Raw genomic sequence first — 23432 nt, forward strand, 5'->3', positions numbered from 1 at the left:
GACACCTGACTATATAACAAATAAATAAATAAGTAAATAAAATATAACAAATAAATAAGTAAATAAATAAAATCAGTTTTATCATTTTGTCTGGCCCATAGAGGAACTTTTTTTTATGAAAAAGACTGTATTGATATATGTCAACACATAACAGAGATAAACATATAGGCATAATTAAATAGTAGTAACTAAAAAATCCAATATATTTGAAATAATATTTACTATATTCTTTCACTTTAAATTTTATTTGATTAAGGGTCTCTTTGATTAATTATGGAACCCTTGATTAAATGAAGTTTGATCAACTACTTATAAAAGGTTCGGAAAGATAAAAAAAAAAAGAGAGAATAGCGCGGGTCCCACAAGGTTCGGATCTGACGGACAATATCAACCCACGGCACAGCAGATTAAATCACGCGTAAACGAGTTGATGATGGAGAAGGGGTAAGATTGTCAATTCGCAAGGACCGGAAGAATTTATTAATCCGTACACGAGGGGGCAAAGACCATAACTCAGCAGTGTTTTTATATATTTATTTAAATCCCCAATTTTTATTTTCATCGTTTTCACATTGAAACACATTAACATTGCGAGAGAGGAAAAAAAAAAAGGCAAATACCAGAAAGGAAGATCCGAAATTTTCAGTTCTAGGGAAAAAGAAAAGGAAATCGCCAAGGAAAATTTTTCATTTTAATTGGAATATTTTCTCTTTTGGATTCTTTTTTTCAATCAATAAATCTGAAATAAAAAAGATCGTTTTTAACATTGGTTCTTCGTTTGATCTTTGATCAGAGAAAAAGGAACAAATCTATTTCCTTATTTAATAATCACAGTTTTTTTTTTCCTCTTTGTTGTTGTTAATCATTGTGATCATCGTCTCTTCTTACACACTCAAAAGAGGATCCGTCTCTGTTTTTATCCCTCTAAAGACCAGTTTTTGATTCTTTTGTGTCTGTGTGTTGTGTTATACCGAGCCATGTCTGAAACTCAGCAGGTTCAGAACTCTACTGGGTCGATTCGATCTTCCGAGAATATTGAAGGTAGTTACTGTTTTCTTAATCTTCAATTTTTATTTTATTTCATTAGGGATCCATAAAGAAAACGTTTTTTTTTTCCAGTAATGTGTTTGAAGATCATATAATCTTTTTGTTTATTTGATCATTCAAAGTCTCATTGATTCTGAATATTTTCTTCTAAATCTATGGAAGTTAGAAATATGTTGTGGAGGATTCTTCTCTGACAATGTATTCAAATATTTGTTATATGATGCTCATGTCCTCGTGTTATTGGTGGTATGCTATTTGTAGATACCTTCAGGAGGATGGAAGTTAATGAAGAGCAATCAAGTCAATATCCTGATCGTCCCGGTGAGCGAGATTGCCAGTTCTTTCTTAGAACTGGGCAGTGTGGCTACGGAAACACCTGCCGTTACAATCATCCTCTTTCTCATCTTCCACAGGTGAGAGATACTTTTTTGCTGACTCTTCCTTGCTTACAGTTTCTGTTACTTTCAAGCTTACAGTTTGTAATATTTTAGGGTGTCTTTTATCAAAGAGACGACCTGCCTGAGAGGACTGGTCAGCCAGATTGTGAGGTGCACTGCTTACATGTTACTATCATCTTTTTTTTGGTCTCTGAGTGAATGCATCAAGTTTCCTGCATGTAGCATTAGCTATAGTACTTAAAGTTGTTCTTGAGTATTTTTTGTTACATAATAGGTAGCTGCATTGGGCATTTATGGTATAGAATATATAATGTCTTGAGTCTTTGCTTATTCAAAAGTGTTAAAAGTAAAGGTAGTTGACGATGGAGACTGTTTTACCTTTTTTTTCTCTAAAGATGTTTAACGAACACATGCCTCTTCTGTATGCAACTTTATCCGCAGTATTTTCTGAAGACAGGAGCCTGTAAGTATGGCTCAACATGTAAATATCACCACCCAAAAGACAGGAACGGTGCTGGACCCGTGCTGTTCAATGTTCTCGGCTATCCTATGCGACAGGTCAGAGATTATTACATCACTAGTTGCATTGTTTTGGAGTAAAACTTTATATTTTTCCTTGTCTCTCTCCAGGGTGAGAAGTCATGCCCATATTACATGCAGAAAGGAATGTGTAGATTTGGAGTTGCCTGCAAATTCCATCATCCTCATCCTAATCCCCAGCCTCATAATGGCAGCCACGCTACTACATATGGAATGTCTAACTTTCCTTCTGTTGGGTTTCCTTATGCCGGTGGCTTGCCGATGATGTCTATGCCTCCTGCAACATATGGAGTTATGCCACCTCCTGGAACTTATGGAGGAGCTATGCCACGTCCTCAGGTTCCTCACCCTCAGACCTATATGCCCTTCATGGTTCCACCTCCTCAGGGCTGGTCTACTTACATGGTAGTTCTTAAATATCTTTGCTCGTATACTATAAATAGATAGATACTATACTAGGGCTCTGACACTTCCCTTCATAGAGACCAACTTAGCAAAAGAATGTCTTAATCTGAACTGTTTTTCTTTCGTGGTGCAGGCTGGATATAATCCCATTTATAATGTGAAAACTCAACTTGACTCCAGCTCGAGTGCATCAGTTCCTGTGGCAGTGACATCGCATCAGCACAGTGTTTCTGAAAGAGCTGAATGTAGGTTCTTCATGAACACCGGAACCTGTAAATATGGAGATGATTGCAAGTACACTCATCCGAGAGAGAGGATGTCATCACCAAATCTTCTAAACCCTATTGTTCTTCCAGCTAGATCAGTGAGTAGTTCTCTTGTCTTTCTTCGTTTTCTACTGCCAAGTACGTGGTAATACTAATTATTCTGCTTTTTGCTGTGTTCAGGGGAAACCAGCGTGTGGTAACTTTGCCTCCGGATACTGCAAGTATGGAGCAAACTGCAAATTTGATCACCCAATGCCACTAAACCCTTACGATGGTACAGGCTTGACCATGCCTTCTCTGCCTACTGCTTATGCTATACCTGTTACAACTCATCTGCCAAGCCGCTCTGATTCAAATGCTCTCTCCAATGGTAGTAAACCTGCTGCAGAGAATCACACCTCAGAGACTGAGAAACAAGACGACAAGTCTGAAGTGCAGGACCCATCACAACTCAGCGGCTCTGACTCAACTGCTATATCCAATGGTAATAAACCTGCTACAGAGAATGAGACCTCAGAGACGGAAGTAACAGAGAAGTCTGAAGTGCAGGGGAGCTCTGATTCAGCGGCCTTGTCCAATGGCAACTCTGGCGCAGAGAGTCCAAGTTCAGAGACTAAGAAACAGGAAGACAATCCTTCACAGCCAGACAACTCAGGAAATCAGGACTCATCTGATAAGTGATAATGATACATGATCATTATCATGAGCTCATAATCAATACCATCATTACAATTCGGGTATCTAACAATCTCTCAAAAGATCTCTGTGCCCTTTTTGTTAATTTTTTGGAAGGAGGGCCTGAAAATGTTTTATTTTTTGTTCTGTTTTTTTTGTTCTTTTTGGGTTCAGCCACGGCTGAAACAAAATAGGGAATGAACAGTGTTTTGAATTGGTTAATAAAATAAAATTTGACATCAATTACTAGGGACGTTTTCAGATTCTCAACCAATCAGGTTCACTGTTATTCTGTTTTCCATTTTATCTTCCAATTCCATTTTTATATAAACTAGTGAAAGTTATCTTTCTCAACAAAATTTAACCTTACTAAAATGGTTTGATGATAAAATTAGAGAAAAACTTTTTATATCATCGAAATTTATATAGATAAGAAATTGACCATTAGGATAAACACTATCTTAAGCCTCAGTTCAAAAAATAAAAATAAAAATAAAAAAATAAACACTGTCATCTAATCAACTATAAGTAAAAACAATAATTCAAGCAAAAAGGTACCATGTACTAAAAAATAAAACCAGCTAACTTATATCTCCCCTTTAAGGGATCCATCGCAGCAACGTATTCCCACCCTCCAGAATGGGCATCACCACTGCGTAACTGTTTCAAAAATCTGTGTAATTTCACTCATTTCTTACTGCAACGCCAACATTTCATGCAACCCTATTAACTTGACGTAAGGAACCGTTTCTCTCTGAATCTCAACCTCTCACCGATTGATAGGAAATCACATAAATCATTGTCAACAATCCCGCGCTTGCACAGGGCTCCGTACCTAGTATCAATAAAACCGACTGTCATTTTGAAAGCTGAGTCTTCAAGAGATTTACCAACTACCGCATTCACAGACCCTCCTCCGCTCCGCCCCTCCTATGGGTCATGTGATGGTGTTTAACTTAACCAATAATTGATTGGGAATTTATCTGAACGAAACAAAAAACATCCTAGTTGTTTCTTTGGTATAAAACGCTTTTATCCATTTTATTTTATCATTTTTACTCTTTCCATTTCTAAAACTTAATGAAATAAATAGTTTTATGAATCAAAACATTATAAAAAATAAAAACAATTGATAAAACACTCATATGCACAAACTGGTAATTTGTTTTTTTGTTAAAAATTTTGATAAATTAAAATTTTAATTACATTCTACTAAAAGTAAATTTCGTCTTCTACAGAAAATGAGTTAGTAGAAATTGAATTCCAGATTAAACAAGTTCATCTATTTTTTAGAACAAACAATCTACTTTTAATTAAACTCCTAAATATTGGGAATGCAAATTCTATTAATGGTAAAGTTAGATATTGATGTTAGGAGTTTTCAAGGCTCCTAAGACAAATGTTGTAGTATAAATGATTGTCGAACCAGTTCTGAGGGATATCAAAGCACTGAGAATGCAAGTACTCACTTAATCTAAGTGCAACCAATGATTTAGATGAGTTTTAAACTACTACTAATACTAGAAAGCAATAACAGAATGATACTTTCTTGACTAAGGGAAAAGAGAACTCATGGGCATAGGGATTAGACCTTGGGTGATCAAGTATCGAACTAAGGATGGCAAATGATCAATCAAACTATCAACCTTAAGCCTAGACACAATTCTAAGCAAGCTCTATGTCTAGATGAATGCTCATTTGCTAACATATCTCAAACATCAAATGTCTTTGGTTGAATAATATGAAAGCAATCATTACTAACAAGTCTATTAGCTATCTTAGCACCTTTAACAACAAATGTCTTTGGCAAAGTATACTAAAAGCCCAGGAGAGTTGTCTCGGGCATTTCATCGAACACCTTTCGGGTGAGAAATGCCTAAGGATCAACAACTGAGTGGCCAACTCAGAAGATGCATTATGATTACTCTACTAGCAAGGAAATATGAATGATCTACACTAAAACATCCTAGCTCTAACCTAATCACCCTTAATCTCCCTAACCCATGAATTCAAAAGGTGATTACTCACTAATCTCCATGATTCCTCTTAAACCCATATTGGATTTCAGATTAATCATGTAGAGAAATAGATAAGAAATCAACAAGAACACAAGAACATAACAAATCAAAATCCAAGAGATGAACTTCTCAAGAGAGTTCTTGTGTATTTCTCAATAGATCAAAAGATAATATGCCTGGTGGCTACAAAAGATGTTTAAAACATAGGTTTTTGAAATGTAAAACGTGCATAATAAAATGACCAAAAGGCCCTTAGGTAAAATAGAAATCGACCCAACAATAGACGCGGAGCGACCTCGGCATGTCGCTCCGACAAGTCGCTCCGGCCTTCGGGAGCGACCTCAGTGGGTCGCTCTGAGAGGTCGCTCCGGGCTTCGCTTCGTGTCGTCTCGCCATAGAGACGCGAGCGACCTCGGGGTGTCGCTTTGGGAGGTCGCTCCGAGAGTGGTGTGAGATGCGAGCGACCTCGGTGCGTCGCTCTGGGCAAGTCGCTCTGGGCTTCCTACGGGATGAATATGGCGAGCGACTTCACGGGGTCGCTCTAGCTAGGTCGCTCTGAGAAGTGGGACACAGCGACTTCGTGGTGTCGCTCCGGGAGGTCGCTCCCATGCTCGGTTCGTCCAATGGTCACCTTTTCACCTCTTTCGAGCTCCAAATAACCTCATGTGGTACTCCAGTACCTAATAGAGACTCATGTATGCAAAATGCAACCTAAACATGTCTAAATCCTAATCTATATGATGAAAATGTTTATGAATGAATGGGTAAAACAATGCAAATATGCAAGATATCAACTCCCCCAAACTTGTTCTTTTACTTGTCCACAAGTGAACTTTCTAGAACTCATAGGGAGAGAGGTTGAAGGTGGGAGCACATAGCCAAAAGAAACACAACTAGCACACTCTCTTATTACACTCTAGCTTCTCTAGGCCTATCTTAACTCTTTTTGTTCTTACACTCATCATCAAGCATCCACACATTCAAATCAACCAACTCTCACATTCATTAAGCACAAAACATCAGGTGAATTCTTGCAAATGGTCAGTTGGTCCAAGTCATTTGGTTGGGTAAGGGAAGGCTTTTATTCAAGTGATTCAAGAGATTCAAAACATATGATCTTTAAGGTGGTTTACTCTCGAAACAAGTAGCCTTGACAGTGCACATAATATATCTAAGAAAGGGATCAACTCATGCATACAATGCTCAATCTCCATTGTTCTACCCTTTTCCCAAACATACAATTACACAATCATTTCTCAATGTCAAACCCAACTCACATCTCTCACCAAAAGATTCTAAAAACATCAGCTCTTTCTCTTTGAAATCTACAAGGGATTTTTCACAACCTCAAAACATTTCTTAGCTCCTAACAACTTTGCTAGCCCCCTTTTCTTTCTTTTCTTTTTCTTTTCTTTTCTTTTTTTTTTTTCTTTTTCTTTTTTTTTTTTTTTTTTTTTAGGCTGGGGGCCAAGACTTTTCAAAACTTGAGCTAGAGGTTTCTCTACTTATCCCAATAAAACAATTCACTTAAGCACAAAGAGTCTATTCTTTTCTTTTTTTTTTAATTTCTCCCAAATCATAATCACAACACTCACCCCCTACCTATAGCTAGACAATAGAGTGCCCAATCTAGCAAGAATGAAGATCAAGCATTGTCGTTCCCGATACTCTCAACATTATGTGCATGTAAGACTTTCCGAAGAAGGCCTCACTCATCAAACAATGAAAGCTTAAAAGGAGGGAAGGGTTTTGGGAGTGGTCTACCACTAGAGTTTGTCAAAATAAGATTGGCATAAAGGATGTGACAACTCAAGTGTGTATAGCCATGACTCAGTACACAAGGGACCATGAGCAAGAAGCATTAAGTTCGTTCAGTTCAAATAAGGTTGTAGTTGGCTTCAAAGACTGAGTTTCAGCAATCAACAAGTTTCAGGAAGAGTTTTCAAGGCTCGAAACATACAAGTCTTTTTTGAGAGGTGCAAAAGCTACTCAGGTGCAACGTAGTGTTCTTTACAAGGCATCTAAAATCATTGCTCCCAATGCAAGTGAATGCAACCTATATGCTCTAGACTCTCCTAGAAATGCAAATGATGCAAACTAAATGATTGATTTTTTTTTTATTGCAAATAGGTATGCCATGCATGACTCAATGAAACAACATCAAAGCAAACATGATCAAATACTTGGTATCTCCCCCAAACTTGAGTTACACAGTCTCTGTGTTGTCAAGTAGAGAGAGAGATACCGAAAAGAAGACTAATATGCAAAAATAAAATGGTATATACAGGGGAGTATGGTGGGTTACCTTCTATGGGGAATGAGTAGAGGGAGATGCTCCCTCCTCGTCGTCTTCAGGTGGTAACTCTTCAAGGTGCTCATCAGCAGGAGTGTCCATCTCTTTAATGTAGAAGGCTTGCCCGAACACAGTTGGTTTCCTCATTTTCCTCTTGATGTCAAAGTGGAGGATGTTCTCTTTACCCAAATGGAGATCAATCGTGCCTTCCTTCACATTAACAATAGCTCCTGCTGTAGCTAAGAATGGTCTTCCTAGAATCAATGGGTCTTGAGCCTCCTCACCCATCTCAAGCACCACAAAATCTGTAGGTATCTCATACCTTCCAATCTTCACAGGGAGGTCCTCTAAGATGCCCACAGGGTACTTCACTGAACGATCAGCTAACACCAGAGAGAGTCTACACTTCTTGTACTGAGTGAATCCAAGCTTCTTTGCAACAGACAAAGGCATCAAGCTGACACTAGCTCCCAAATCGCAGAGACATTTCTCAAATACCATAGGTCCAAGAGCACAAGGTAGTGTGAAGCTTCCTGGATCCTCTAACTTCTCTGGAACATCAAGCCTCTGGATGATGGCACTGCACTCATGGGTAAGAATCATCATGCCTTCCATCTCCTTCTTCTTTGCAGCTACAACATCTTTCAGGAACTTGCTGTATTGAGGAATCAACATGAAAGCATCGATGATGGGCATTGCAACCTGAGCTTCACTCATTTGCTTCTCAAACAGAGCCTTGTACTTCTCTAGCAGCTGCTTCTTGAATCTACCAGGGAATGGAAGTTTGGATTCATAGAGAGGAGGAACAAAAGAACTTTCACTTGCTGGAGTTACAACTTCACCATCCTTTACTGTCTTCTTCTCTTCCCCAACCTTTCCTTTACCTTTGGCTTCCACTATCTTCTCCAAGATCTCGTCATTGATCTTCTCATCAACAATCACCACTTCATCATCTATGTTGATGGCAACCCCCTCACCTAGTTTCTCAGCATCCTTGGTGAGGGTTCTAGGAGGTAACTGCTTACCACTCCTAAGGGTGATAGCTTTGGCCTCCTTGGGGTTTTGGTCAGACTTTCCAGGTAGAGATCCTTGCTGGCGATTCTGGTGAGTGTTCATGGAAGCAAACTGATTCTCTAAATTCCTGACTGTAGAAGCAAGGTGTGAGAATTTGTTGTTGAGCTCATTGTAGCTCCCATCAATCTTGGTATGAAGGTTCTTCAACTCATAACCAACATGCTTCTCACTTCTAGTCTGAGACTCCAAGATTTGTTTCAGTAAGGTATCAGTGCTGCTCTCTTGAGGAGCAGAGGAACCAGACGAGGGGTTTTGCTGAGGCTGATAGCTGCCTTGCTGGTTGTTTCTTGGCGGATAGCCACTCTGTTGGTTGTTTGGATAGGATTTCTGTTGGTAGTTGTTGTACTGAAAGTTGGGCTCCTTTTTGTACCAGCTACCATTGTTGTTAATGAAACACAACTCCTCTTGACCTTCCAAACCCTCAACCTCATTGACAGCAAGTGGATCTTCCTGCTTGGAGTTACCAACAAACTTCAGCTGCTCTTGGGTGGCTTTTTCAGCAATGAGAAGGTCGATCTTGTCTTCCAAAGCTTTGATCTCTTTCCTCGTCTGCTTATCATCTGTTCTACTGCCTCTGTCGTGGTCTCCACTGTAGACTGCATCACTCTTTACCATGTTGTCAACCAGCTCTTCTGCATCCTCCTCAGTTCTCCCCAAGAAAAACCCATTGCTAGCTGTATCCAGTCTGGCTCTGTACTTAGGAAGAGCACCACGGAAGAATGTGCTCAGCAAGCTCTCCTTAGAGAAACCATGGTGTGGGCATTGAGCTTGGTAGCCCTTGAATCTCTCCCAGGCTTCACTGAAACCTTCCAAGTTCTTCTGTTGAAAGCTGGAAATCTCTTTTCTCAGCTTAGCAGTTCTTGAAGTAGAGAAGAACTTCTCCAAGAATGCTTTCTTGCAGTCATCCCAAGTGGTGATGGAGTCGCTGGGTAGGGACTTCTCCCACTGACGTGCCTTATCCCCCAAAGAGAAAGGGAATAGCTTGAGTTTTAAGGCATCTTCGGACACACCATTGGTTTTTGACAACCCGCAGTAGCTGTCGAACCTATCCAAGTGATCAAATGGATCCTCTAGAGCCAAGCCATGATACTTGTTGTTCTCGATCACGTTGAGGAGTCCTGATTTGATCTCAAAGTTGTTGGCTGCCACAGCGGGTGCTCGGATTCCCAATCTATGACCATGAATGTTGGGACGGTCGTAAGTGCCAATTGGTCGAGCTGCTCGCTGTTGGTTAGCAGGAGCATTGTTATTAGCGCCATTTACGCCTGCATCATGCTGATGTATGTCCCCCATATCAGTGTGCAATCTCTGCAATTGAGCCTGTTGCTCTTCTTCTCTTCTCTTTCTAGCACACTCTCTCTCTAAAGCTCTAATGTCTGCAGCTCTTGGAACTAGGTTTGATGGACCCCTGCTCCTCAAGTTCATACACCTGTAGATTAAAGGGAGGTGAAGAAAGAGAATCAGTAACAAAAAAAAATAAAAATGACTTAGTCTCAAGCAAGTGACTAAATCTCAATGTTTAAATCTACTCAGAATTTGGCAACGGCGCCAATTTGATGTTAGGAGTTTTCAAGGCTCCTAAGACAAATGTTGTAGTATAAATGATTGTCGAACCAGTTCTGAGGGATATCAAAGCACTGAGAATGCAAGTACTCACTTAATCTAAGTGCAACCAACGATTTAGATGAGTTTTAAACTACTACTAATACTAGAAAGCAATAACAGAATGATACTTTCTTGACTAAGGGAAAAGAGAACTCATGGGCATAGGGATTAGACCTTGGGTGATCAAGTATCGAACTAAGGATGGCAAATGATCAATCAAACTATCAACCTTAAGCCTAGACACAATTCTAAGCAAGCTCTATGTCTAGATGAATGCTCATTTGCTAACATATCTCAAACATCAAATGTCTTTGGTTGAATAATATGAAAGCAATCATTACTAACAAGTCTATTAGCTATCTTAGCACCTTTAACAACAAATGTCTTTGGCAAAGTATACTAAAAGCCTAGGAGAGTTGTCTCGGGCATTTCATCGAACACCTTTCGGGTGAGAAATGCCTAAGGATCAACAACTGAGTGGCCAACTCAGAAGATGCATTATGATTACTCTACTAGCAAGGAAATATGAATGATCTACACTAAAACATCCTAGCTCTAACCTAATCACCCTTAATCTCCCTAACCCATGAATTCAAAAGGTGATTACTCACTAATCTCCATGATTCCTCTTAAACCCATATTGGATTTCAGATTAATCATGTAGAGAAATAGATAAGAAATCAACAAGAACACAAGAACATAACAAATCAAAATCCAAGAGATGAACTTCTCAAGAGAGTTCTTGTGTATTTCTCAATAGATCAAAAGATAATCTGCCTGGTGGCTACAAAAGATGTTTAAAACATAGGTTTTTGAAATGTAAAACGTGCATAATAAAATGACCAAAAGGCCCTTAGGTAAAATAGAAATCGACCCAACAATAGACGTGGAGCGACCTCGGCATGTCGCTCCGACAAGTCGCTCCGGCCTTCGGGAGCGACCTCAGTGGGTCGCTCTGAGAGGTCGCTCCGGGCTTCGCTTCGTGTCGTCTCGCCATAGAGACGCGAGCGACCTCGGAGTGTCGCTTTGGGAGGTCGCTCCGAGAGGGGTGTGAGATGCGAGCGACTTCGGTGCGTCGCTCTGGGCAAGTCGCTCTGGGCTTCCTACGGGATGAATATGGCGAGCGACTTCACGGGGTCGCTCTAGCTAGGTCGCTCTGAGAAGTGGGACACAGCGACTTCGTGGTGTCGCTCCGGGAGGTCGCTCCCATGCTCGGTTCGTCCAATGGTCACCTTTTCACCTCTTTCGAGCTCCAAATAACCTCATGTGGTACTCCAGTACCTAATAGAGACTCATGTATGCAAAATGCAACCTAAACATGTCTAAATCCTAATCTATATGATGAAAATGTTTATGAATGAATGGGTAAAACAATGCAAATATGCAAGATATCAGATATTGTTTTACGAATGCAATTTCTACTTTTATGAGGTATTTTAAAATTCTAAAAATGTAAAATCTAAACACTATTCAAATGACTACATGAAGTAGAATCTGTTTAAGATATTTTAGTTTTGGTTCTACGTAGTGTAGAAAGTGCAATGTAAGAATTAAAAAAAAACTTGATATCGGTGAAAATTATGAAAACTTCAGTTTAGAAAATATTCTAAAAATATTTGTAATACTCTAACTTTTCTAAAATATGTATAGGTCGATTTGCTTTGTAGAAATATTTGTAATATTCTAACTTCCCTAAAACGTGTATGCACTTTTTTTTTATTAAACTTTTAACTAAACTTTTTTTAAAAACGTTTTATACTTTTAATTAAACTGTATAATGAAATTAAATTTTTTAATTTTAACGCTTTAAAAATGTTTGTAAAAAAAATAAAAAAAATAAATTTTATAAAACGTTTTTAATAAAAATAAACTTTGTAAACTTTATAAATATAAAAATGTATAAAAGTTTTTGATAAAAACGTTAAATAAACTTTATAAAAAATGTCTTAGAACGTCTTATTTTTATAAAAAAAATTAAAACGTTTGTAAATTTTTTAGTTTTATCAAATTTTTTAATAAAAAATAAACTTTTAAATTTTAACGTTTTTTAAATATTTTTTCCTTTTATTAAAGTTTTTTAAATTCAGTTAAACTTTTAAATTGTGTTTTGGGTTTAATTTGATTAATCAAAAGTTAGTTTTAAGATTATGAAAAAAATTATACTAAAGAGATTACTTGGATGCTAATGGATAACTATGCTGTGTTTTTTTTTTCTGTTTTGGCAAATTTTCCTAATTAATTTTAGTATGTTACGAATCCCTTATATATTAATTGAGGAACATTTGAAAAGATGTAACCTCAATTTTGTATTAATTAAAAGAGGCCCCAATGCATAGGTGGCACTCAATTAGGTAGTCAATTACATTCAATTGAAAAATAAGTAGGTCCACATTCTATTTTTATATGTTGTTAGATACATAAATTGGTCAAACTATATGATATAATGATATGATATGATATTTTTTCCTTAAATAAAACCTACAGAATTACCATAAATGACTAATATATATATGACAATTAATGAGTTTAATAATAAAGATTTGATAACAATGTATATCTCCTCCATCATTTTTTGTTTAATTTTATATTATTAAAATAATTAAACAATCAAATTAGCTATAAAAATAAAATTTAGATTTTTTCGTATATGTTATATTTTGAATTTTTAAAATCGACAATAAATGACTAAAACTATTAAAATTATTATGTTAAAAATTAATGATCAATGGTTTAATATTTTTATTATAAGAAGATACACATGATTTTAAAACCATATGAGTAAAAAATATTATTTAATAATAAAATAAATATATATATATATATATATATATATATATTAAACACTATATACCATAAGATTACATAAATATTTTAATATTAAAACTTTCAATGAATTTTCAAGAACATTTATAAATTATAAACTTATTAAAGATTTCAGATTGAAAATTTTGTTATCGATGATTTAAATATTTTGTTATAAAACGATATGAATGAACATAGAACCGTATGATTATAAATTCTTATTTAATAAATAACTATACAAAATATAATATTCCTAGAAAAATAGGTTGGTCCATCTTAACTTATATTACACTTTTTATTAAACTAACTATCGAATTGATAAATAACGTACCAAAAAATGTTTTGCACTTTCCTTTAATAAAAACTACGAAATTACCTAATATGATTAACGTATATGTGAAAATTAATTATAATGAATAATAAATATTTGATAACAATTTTTGTATCTTAGTTCTTTTTTAATTTTATATTATTAAAATATAATTAAAAATCACATTAAATATATAATAAAAACATTTATAATTTTTTTTATATGTTATATTTTGAATTTTTCAAAACGTCTATAAATTATTAGAAATTTGAAGATCCCCACTCTGAAAATTTTGTGATCAATAGATTATTTTTTTGTCATAATAAGTTACAAATGATCATAAAATTGTATTAATATGAATTTTTATTTAATATTATAAGAAGATACACATTATTTTAAAACCATATGAGTAAAAAATATCATTTAATAATAAAACATATATATTTTTATATATATATATAGATTATACTATATACCATAAGATTACATAAATATTTTAATATTAAAACTTTCAATGAATTTTCAAAAACATTTATAAATTATAAACTTATTAAAGATTTCACATTGAAAATTTTGTTATCGATGATTTAAATATTCAGTTATAAAATGATATGAATGATCATAGAACTGTATGATTATAAATTCTCATTTAATAAATGACTATATAAAATATACTATTCTTAGAAAAATAGGTTGGTCCATCTTGACTTACATTATATTTTGTATTAAACTAACTATCGAATTGATAAATAATCTACCAAATTTTTTTTGCACTTTCCTTAATTAGAAGCTACGGAATTACCTAATATGATTAACGTATATATGAAAATTAATTATTATGAATAATAAATATTTGATAACAATTTTGGTATCTTAGTTCTTTTTTTTTAATTTTATATTATTGAAAGATATTAAAAAATCACATTAAATATATAATAAAAACATTTATATTTTTTCTTATATGTTATATTTGAATTTTTCAAAACGTCTATATATTATTAGAAATTTGAATATTCCCACTCTGAAAATTTTGTGATCAATAGATTATTTTTTTGTTATAATAAGTTACAAATGATCATAAAATATAACGCATATGAATTTTTATTTAATAAATATTCAAACTAAATAATATATATATATATATATATATAAACACTAATGATTTAAAACAACAAGATTGGCTGATCAATTTAGTCGTCGAGTTGAAATCTTTCAAAAGTATGTGAAAGACTAAAGTCAAAGTAAATATGGATTTAGAATAGTAGTTGTATTTTACTAACCAAATACCGAAAAAAACCGAACCGAACCGAAACCAACCCGATATCCGGATTGAACATCCGTAATCCAAATGAAGCCAAACTATCGTTTCATTCTCCAAAATATAATAAAAATAATAACTTAATCCCGCGCAAGGCGCAGATCTTATCCTAGTTGTATTTATAATGAAGCATTAATCACTTTTACTAAAAGAAATACAAGGGTCGTTTACAAAAAAAAAAAAAGAAATACAAGGGCTATGAAGTCATTAATCGTTGACAAGATCAGTACACGTGTCAAAGTTAAGATGCGACTAAAAAAGGAAAACCATAACCGAACTAATCGATGTCTGTCTATAAATAAAAAACAAAAAGGAAATATAGATTAGGTCTTACCCGAACCTAATTGAAAAAAAGGAAATATAGATTCGGGAAAGAAAATCGATCGCTGTCTATAAATAATAGAATTGGAAGCAGAAATAGTCCCACACAATAATTTCTCACATCTCTCTCTCCTGCTCGTCCGCTTGCTCTGTTCTCCTGCTACTACTATTACGTTTATTCCAATTTCGTTTTAGGGTTGTTAGAGAATTTGATATTTGCATCTCTTTTGTAAATTCGTTTTAGGTTTTTAGAAAACTTGTTCACCGGTTTCGTATATTATCTATCGTTCGTCGCTGTTGTGTTGTCCTTTTCTTGGGTTTTGGTTAATCAGTTTTTTTTTTATCGTCGATCGGTATTGTGTTTGTGTGTTTTGTAATAATGAATGCAGGTATGATGAACTGGAAGGAACATGGTCGGAAGATTCCCAAGGAAAATCTGGACAGATTCATACCGAACAGATCAGCTATGGATTTCGACTTTGCTCATCACGCCCTCACCGAAGCCCTAATCGAAGCAAGAGACGGCAAAAAAGAAGAAGCGCTGGAGCTCTCACCCTCCAAAGAGGCTTACAGGAAGCGTTTGGCGGAAACGCTCGGTCTCAACCGCACCCGTATTCTCGCCTTCAGGAACAAACCTCAACCTCCTCCCCACTCTCATTATTACTCTCACCACCAACAACAACAACCTCTAAAGCCTCGCCGACGACGCATTCCTCAGTCTTGTAGCAAAGTCTTGGATGCTCCCAACATGCTTGACGACTTCTACCTCAACTTGCTTGACTGGGGTTCTCGTAACGTCTTAGCTATTGCCTTGGGCCACACTCTTTACCTCTGGGATGCTTCTACCGGCTCTGTATCTGAGTTCGTGACCATTGAGGAAGACCAAGGACCCATCACAAGCATAAGCTGGGCACCTGATGGTTCCCACGTTGCACTTGGCCTCGACAACTCTCAAGTCCAGCTTTGGGATTCTTCATCCAACCGCAAGATAAGAACTTTGAACGGTGTCCACCACTCTAGAGTAGGATCACTTGCATGGAACAATCACATCCTCACAACCGGAGGAATGGACGGGATGATTGTCAACAACGATGTCAGGATCAGGTCGCATGTTGTGGACACTTACAGAGGTCACACTGGGGAGATTTGTGGACTCAAGTGGTCAGGTTCTGGAATGCAGCTTGCTAGTGGTGGCAACGATAATGTGGTTCACGTATGGGATCGCTCTTCTGCGTCTCCCACGCAATGGCTGCACAGGCTTGAGGAACATACTTCCGCCGTGAAAGCTCTTGCTTGGTGCCCCTTCCAATCGAATTTGCTTGCAACTGGTGGTGGTGGAATAGATGGGGCGATCAAGTTCTGGAACACTCACACCGGAGCTTGCTTGAACTCTCTAGACACAGAATCCCAAGTGTGTGCTTTGTTGTGGAGCAAGAATGATAGAGAGTTGCTTAGCTCACATGGGTTTTCTCACAACCACCTTGCACTTTGGAAGTACCCATCCTTGGTGAAAATGGCTGAGCTCACTGGCCATACGTCAAGAGTTCTGTATATGACACAGAGTCCTGATGGCTGTACCGTTGCTTCTGCAGCAGGAGACGAGAGTTTGAGGTTTTGGGATGTTTTTGGAATGCCAGAGACTGCCAAAAAACCTGATCAGAAAGCAGCAGCCCATGAGCCATTTTCTCGCGTGCCTCGTATCCGTTGAAACTGTCATAACAACAAGCCACAAGGTATCTCCTTCAATTTTTTTTATTCTTTCTTGTATTTCCAAGTAAAGTTTTCTAATGAAAGTTGTTGAGTCAAACATATGTTTCAGTTGTCCATATCATTTAACCTCGCTTCCTTATTTGTTCGAGATCAAACTTTGGTTACTGTACGGAAAATATATAGTGCTTTGAATAAAAGGAACGACAATCATACAGAGATAAAAGTTGTCCAGGCGAACTAGCCTCTCTAGAAACGATTTCACGCTAACCTACTAAGGAAAAATCACTACAAATTCAAATGACATATCCTCAAATCACATAAAGTTACCGTCTACAAATGATTCCAGATGCAATGCAACAGTTTCCAAAAACAGGCAAAGGAGGCAGAGCAGAATGGTAAACTATCAACATGCAGTATAGCCTACTTTTGAAATTTTATTTGTTGTTGTTGCGGAAAGCTCAGAAATGCCACAGATTCATTTTTCAAAGCTACATGATATACAAAATCGTCAATAAAAAGAATCCCAAAGGATTCACTAGCCCTTTTGTTGAGTTTATTTGTACTAGATCCTTCCTACGTGCTACGCGCGGATAATATATTTAAATTTGTTACATTTCCCATTTTTATTTGTATGTGAATTTTTGTATATTAAATTATATATAACTAATATTTAAATTGAATTTTTTTTATATATTTTTAGTTTGAAGTAAGTGTTTCTATTATATGTAACATAATTAACTAATAAAATATGAAGAATCAAGTCCGAGATTTTAGAGTTATGTAAAAAAAATATAATTATGTATAGAACATAAATTATCTTAGTTTAAAAGATCGGAATCTCATCTCGAATAAATTCACGAAAAAGTATCCCAATAACCTACTTAAAATATAAAACTCTCTTTTCAAAAAAAAAAACAAGTGTACTTAATAATACTTTTTAACATGTAATAGTTGAAAACTGACAATTGAATATCGATCTTGAATATTATTTTACTATATCTAATGATAAAATATTAATTATAATAAACAAATTTTGAATTTTGTAATATTACATGAATTATAAGTCTTTAAAATCTAAAATCTATTTTATTAACATAATATATTTTTTATTCATTTATTATTTTGACGTTACAAAATATTGCTTTAGTTTTATTTTTATATTCATTTTTAATAATTTAGTTTCTTTTTAAGTAATTTTAAAATTATCAAGAATATAATATATTTAAAATTATCTAATTAAATATATCCGAATATGATGTCTCATTTTTATGTGTGTTTGCATTAAGCATATATAATTTGTAGTTTGTATATTTAATAACACCTTGTTGCGTGTCGTTCTATGGTTTTAATAAATGTACTGTCATTTCATTTTTATTACTACTAACATGATTTTTTAGAGATCAGTGATAATGTATTTTTAACGTTAAGTATTATATTTTATTGTATATTTTCTAACTCTTCATGCTGACACTTTTTTAGAATCATTTTAATTAGATAATAAGTTTAAAGATGTAAATAAAAATCTGTATGTTGTAAATTTAGACTTTTTAGTGTAACTGAGCACTATCAATTATGGAAATTATATTATGATTTAATTTTACTAAATCTTTCTTTCTGTGTATATTTTTTGTTTTATTTTGTATTTTTACAATTTTATTGTCTTATTCTTTAATTGCAGAGAATTGCTATTTCTAATTTTTGTTTCATATACATTAAAATTCTTCGGTTGATTTTTGTTTGTTTTCTTTCTCCAATTACAATGTACAGTTCGACCATTTTTTTGGATCAAACTACTAATATCATCAGATAGAAAAGTTTAAACTCCAAAAATGAAGTGAGTATTTGTGCTAGAAAAACTGATTTAGCCACTAATATAGTGAGATGTATTAATATTAGAAGGTATGAAAACTCTTCTCTGTTGTCCTACGCTGGGCATAATTAAGTTATTATGAATTGATTCTATATTTGTGATGACTGAAAATACATCTTATGTCTTCCTTACATCATCCTTAATTGGTTTACGGTTCGACCATTTCTAATATACTGAGAGTAACATAATATTAGATGTTGATTATCTCCTTCCAATTAGGAATGCACAAAATGAGAGAAATTCAAGGTGAGAACACTCATATCTATATAGAGTTGATTTATAGATTACTCTATTTGTTTCAAAATGTAATCAATTTTTAAAATCTGTAATATTTAAAAGTTATTATCTTTGAAAACTGTCATTTAATATATAAATCTAATCAATTACACAATAATTTACATAATTTAATTGACCACACAGTATCCAATAAATATAAAGTTACATTGAAATATAAAAACAATTTATATAGTGAAACAAAAAAATACTTTTAAACTATTACATTATAAAAAAGGGAATATTTGAATAGATCATCTCAACGTCGATCATTTACGTCGATCATACTTTTAGACCATCTCCAATGTATTCTTCTATTTTTTTCTAGAAAATAGAGGAATTTCATAATAGAGATGAATTTGTCTCCGATGTATTTTCTATTTTCAATCCTAAAAAAGGAATATTTTTGATATATTATTTTCTAAGTTTACAAATAATATTTTTATTTGTGAAAGTAGAAAACCAGCCCAATTTATTTTAGTATTTTATAAAATTATGATATTATTTACACTAAATATTTCTTTACAAACTATTATATAAATAAAAATATAATTATATTTATATAAATAATATATTTCACTAAAAAATATTTTCGGTTATTATTCTTTAAGTAAAAATTTAAAGGATCATTTTGTATAAATAAATAGAGGAGGTGACATGGCAAAAATATAGTTTCTCATTGGCCGATTATTTTTGCCTACGTGGACACTCTATCTATACTATTAAAGCAGAATACTTCTTATCAATCTGCCCCTGAATTTTTCTATTAATTACAAAACATTCCACTTCTTTTTTCAATGTTTTTTTCAATTGTTTTAAATGTTTTTCGAAAATGAAAAGCCCAACAAATTTGCTACTTACATTTTCGTTTTTAAGCCCATTAAATCATTTTTAAGTCCATTAAATCGTTTTAAATCCCATTTACTCAGAGATTTACGGAATCAAATCAAATAAAAAGAAAATCCCCCAACTTGAGGAACACGCAGAAAAATATTTTAATTGTTTGACATGGTAACTGAATTTTCCAAAACTAATCTTAAAATATAGAGAGATTCGATTTTAAAGAAAAGATCCCACAATTTTCTCCCCAAGTTTCTCCTAATATCTAACACCTCGCTTTGAATCCGATCAATATTATAAATAGGCAGCACCGGTTTCCTATTATTAAATATTTATGTTATTATAATTTAAAATTTATGCATTAATTAAAAATATGTAGAATGAAAAATGTAATGTCTATTACATTTTTCATATAATATTTATTTAATAAGTTAAAATTATAAATAAATAACCTTACCAAATATATCAGCACAATATGATTAAATTTATTGAGTAGGAGTTTACCATTTTAAAATCTTTTAACTAATTAATTATTACACAAACAAACATTTTTATTTTAATAATAATTAAAAAAATAAAAAAATAAAATATTATAAAAATTTACTATAAACAAATAAAAAATCTTTTAAAATATAGATTAGACAAATATTTAATAATTTAAATGAAATTTTAAAAAGAATCGATTCCGCGCTTTAAAAGCGCGGGTCAAAATCTAGTTTATACTATTAAAAGAGAAGTACAAAAATAAAACACCCCTTAATTTTTCAACTTATTTACAACGCATGCCACTGAAGTTATTAATTAACTTACCTTTTATGATTCTTTGTTTTTTCTTTTTTAATTAATGTATTTCCAAAATCAAATTCTAACTACAAAATTATGGCAACAATAATTAATAGACTTAAGTTTTTGTATTCTTTGTCTTTTTCTATTATTTTATATATGTGTGTTTGGAAATAATTAATTTGATATATAAATTTCATAATTAAATATATACATTATACGGTAACTATTTTAATAATTTGAAAATACATAATACATAGTATATACAACAATTTTACTATACATTATCTTAAATTTTAATCCATAAATAATATATACAAAAAAATTATTATATATTATCATAAAATTTTAATCCATAAAAAAAATAAAAATACATTTGTTCGGATATACATGTCATATTCTAAAAATATTGATCATACAATTGATGGTTTACATGATAAAATAAAATTACTCAATATAAAAAATAAAATTATTTTTCTTCGAAATGTCATATTAAAGAATTATTTGAATGGGTAAATTATAAAATATATATTATAACTAATACAAATAAAAAAATTATTTATAAAAAATAAAAAATAAACGCGCAGGCGCGCGGGTCAAGCTCTAGTCTAAGGATTATTTTGAATGTTAATATGTTAATCTAACTGTAAAGTTTGGTTTGAAACTGACGTTGTAATTTTTTTTTTGTTACTGTCAAGTTTAACTCACCGAATGGGTAGTTGATACTGAAAATAATATTCTAATAAATTGTCTGTAAGCTTTTGTAGTTAGCTATACTCTTTAACTAATTTTATTTTATACATATAATGGAATGTGATTTTGGCTCAGTCGGTAGAGTAGTGAAAACAGAATAAGCTTTTGTAGTTGGACTATTGGCGTGGCCTCTGATGTCTGCTAGAGTGATTGAATTGAAGTTTATGTTTTCCGAATCGGATGATCACCCTACAGAACTATCACGCTCTATTTATGATACCAAACTTTTCTAATATTTTAAGAATAATTTTATATAAAATTCGAGAGAAATAGTAAGATACATTAAAAAGTTACATTTAAACTGTTTCAGTGTATAGTGAAAATAAAATTACAATTGAGTTATACTACTATACATACATGCTATCTAAAAAAACATTTCACAACTTGTGCTTATAGCTTTCACTCTAAATATGAAAAAGCATTTCATACAACAAAGTAATCTTGTATTGCTGTTTTACAGCTTGAACATAAACATGTCGAATTGTAGTCATCCAATATAACCAATACCATAATTAGATTTCCAATTCTATGACTGGTTCATTTCTAAAATAGGCAACAGCATGTGAAGACATCTTTCTGATTTGTATCTGATATTGTTAGACATGTTTGATCATCAAAATGGACCTCAATACCCGAAGATTTTTTTAAGCTTTGCTAGAACTATTTTGCAGCTTTAAAACTCCCAATACAATTTCTTCACTTGGTCTATGACTGAAGAACACGTGATCATAGACGCTAAAACGATGGCAGAACTAAAGGATCCTGGTCATCCATTCTCCATGCTCAGGGGCTGGAAAGTCCCTATGTAAGAAAGTCGCTTTCTTCTGACTCGAAGATCCAGAGAAAATTAGCATCAATCTCTGCATTGGGGACAGCACCGCTTGTCCCAGGGAGGCTGTTGAGCGTTTTCCTTATGAGGGAGTGTCATGTTTTGGGCAGGACCATTGTCTTCAGCTCCAAGTACATTACTTGCGTTAAGAGGAACAATTTTCTGGAACCTAAAATGAAGACATAAAATAGAAGCACATATAAGAACATTTCTTGAACAACAATAAAGCCATTCTTGGGAAGAAGATTGGTAGTAATATGATCTAATACAGTCATACAAATATAATTGCAGGAGATGAGGAATAAAACCAGTTACCAAGATTAACATGTGCAGAAGGAGAGCCTCCAAAAATCCATTGGTGAGACATTTCTCTATGTATCAGTTCTCATATGTGAGCTGCTGTTTCTCTGATCATGTGACGTAATAATCTGCACGAAACAACTGAATAGAATGCATCAGATATCAATACTTATAATTTGAGGGTTTTCCTTCCAAGAGAAGTCATTGTGAGGAGTAATGAAAAGCATTCTTCCTGATGACAAAAATTTAGAACATGTTATTATCAGAATCTTACATTTGTTGTGTATCATAATTTGATCAAAAGAGCAGCATGTCCTGGCTTTGTCACCACATCAACTGGCTCTCCTCATTGGTTCCATCCCCCTTTGTTCACTGCTTATAGATAATAGATACACATACCACATCACCATTATCTTCAGAAGAACAAAGTAGAAGTTGTTGTTCAGTCTTAGCAGTTGTATTCATACCTAGATAGAATGTACTCCATGAACACATTTGAAACAAACAAAAAACTTTCCTTTAATTCAAAGTAGAAGTTGTTGTTCAGTCTTAGCAGTTGTATTCATACCTAGATAGAATGTGCTCCATGAACACATTTGAAACAAACAAAAAACTCTCCTTTAATTAGTTTCAACCATATCACCAAAAGCGTCTAAAGATTGATTCTTCATCCTCAATCTCTACAGTCTACTACTAATCTCAGATATTTCTCAGACAAAACCAAATCCACGCAGACACAATCTCGAGTCCTTAAACACAAAACCCAGAACAAACACTTCACCATCAACCCTATCAATGGTAGACAACACTGCTCTGTTTTCAATCGGTTTCTTTAGACACATAAACTCATAAAACTAACCTTTATACGAATCTCAAATGAACCCAAAACAACAAAAGACTCATCCTTTTTACCTTCCGCTGGAGAAATAGTAAACCTTGACGGTGTTGGAGAAGACGATGACATCGACCTCACAGAGAAACGAAAGCTCGTTCGCCTTTTTT

The 23432-nt window shown here is 33.8% G+C and overlaps 2 protein-coding genes and 1 non-coding gene across 3 annotated transcripts; all 3 read left to right on the forward strand.

Moving 5' to 3' along the window:
* Nucleotides 1-513: 513 nt before the first annotated feature.
* Nucleotides 514-3574, forward strand: LOC106451280 (zinc finger CCCH domain-containing protein 26-like). The gene is made up of 7 exons (XM_013893186.3): nt 514-1041; nt 1309-1460; nt 1539-1595; nt 1887-2003; nt 2076-2390; nt 2524-2754; nt 2837-3574. Exons 1-7 carry the CDS (start codon nt 978-980, stop codon nt 3335-3337), a joined length of 1437 nt encoding a protein of 478 aa, XP_013748640.2. The 5' UTR covers nt 514-977; the 3' UTR covers nt 3338-3574.
* A 5887-nt stretch (nt 3575-9461) lies between these two features.
* On the forward strand, nt 9462-9568 carry LOC125609783. Its single transcript, XR_007339928.1, has one exon. It is a non-coding gene; the product is annotated as a small nucleolar RNA R71 (small nucleolar RNA).
* A 5495-nt stretch (nt 9569-15063) lies between these two features.
* LOC106382524 (cell division cycle 20.2, cofactor of APC complex-like) lies at nt 15064-16921 on the forward strand. The gene has a single exon (XM_013822553.3). The coding sequence runs from the start codon at nt 15452-15454 to the stop codon at nt 16778-16780; it is 1329 nt and encodes a 442-aa protein (XP_013678007.2). The 5' UTR covers nt 15064-15451; the 3' UTR covers nt 16781-16921.
* Nucleotides 16922-23432: the final 6511 nt, after the last annotated feature.

Source organism: Brassica napus, chromosome A5 (assembly GCF_020379485.1).
Source record: "Brassica napus cultivar Da-Ae chromosome A5, Da-Ae, whole genome shotgun sequence".
Lineage (NCBI taxonomy): Eukaryota > Viridiplantae > Streptophyta > Magnoliopsida > Brassicales > Brassicaceae > Brassica > Brassica napus.

Coding starts and splice junctions, on each gene's coding strand:
- LOC106451280 (XM_013893186.3), top strand. CDS start 978: ATGTCTGAAACTCAGCAGGTTCAGAACTCTACTGGGTCGATTCGATCT. Junction 1,042..1,308: donor ATCTTCCGAGAATATTGAAG/GTAGTTACTGTT, acceptor TGCTATTTGTAG/ATACCTTCAGGAGGATGGAA. Junction 2,755..2,836: donor TTGTTCTTCCAGCTAGATCA/GTGAGTAGTTCT, acceptor TGCTGTGTTCAG/GGGAAACCAGCGTGTGGTAA.
- LOC106382524 (XM_013822553.3), top strand. CDS start 15,452: ATGAATGCAGGTATGATGAACTGGAAGGAACATGGTCGGAAGATTCCC.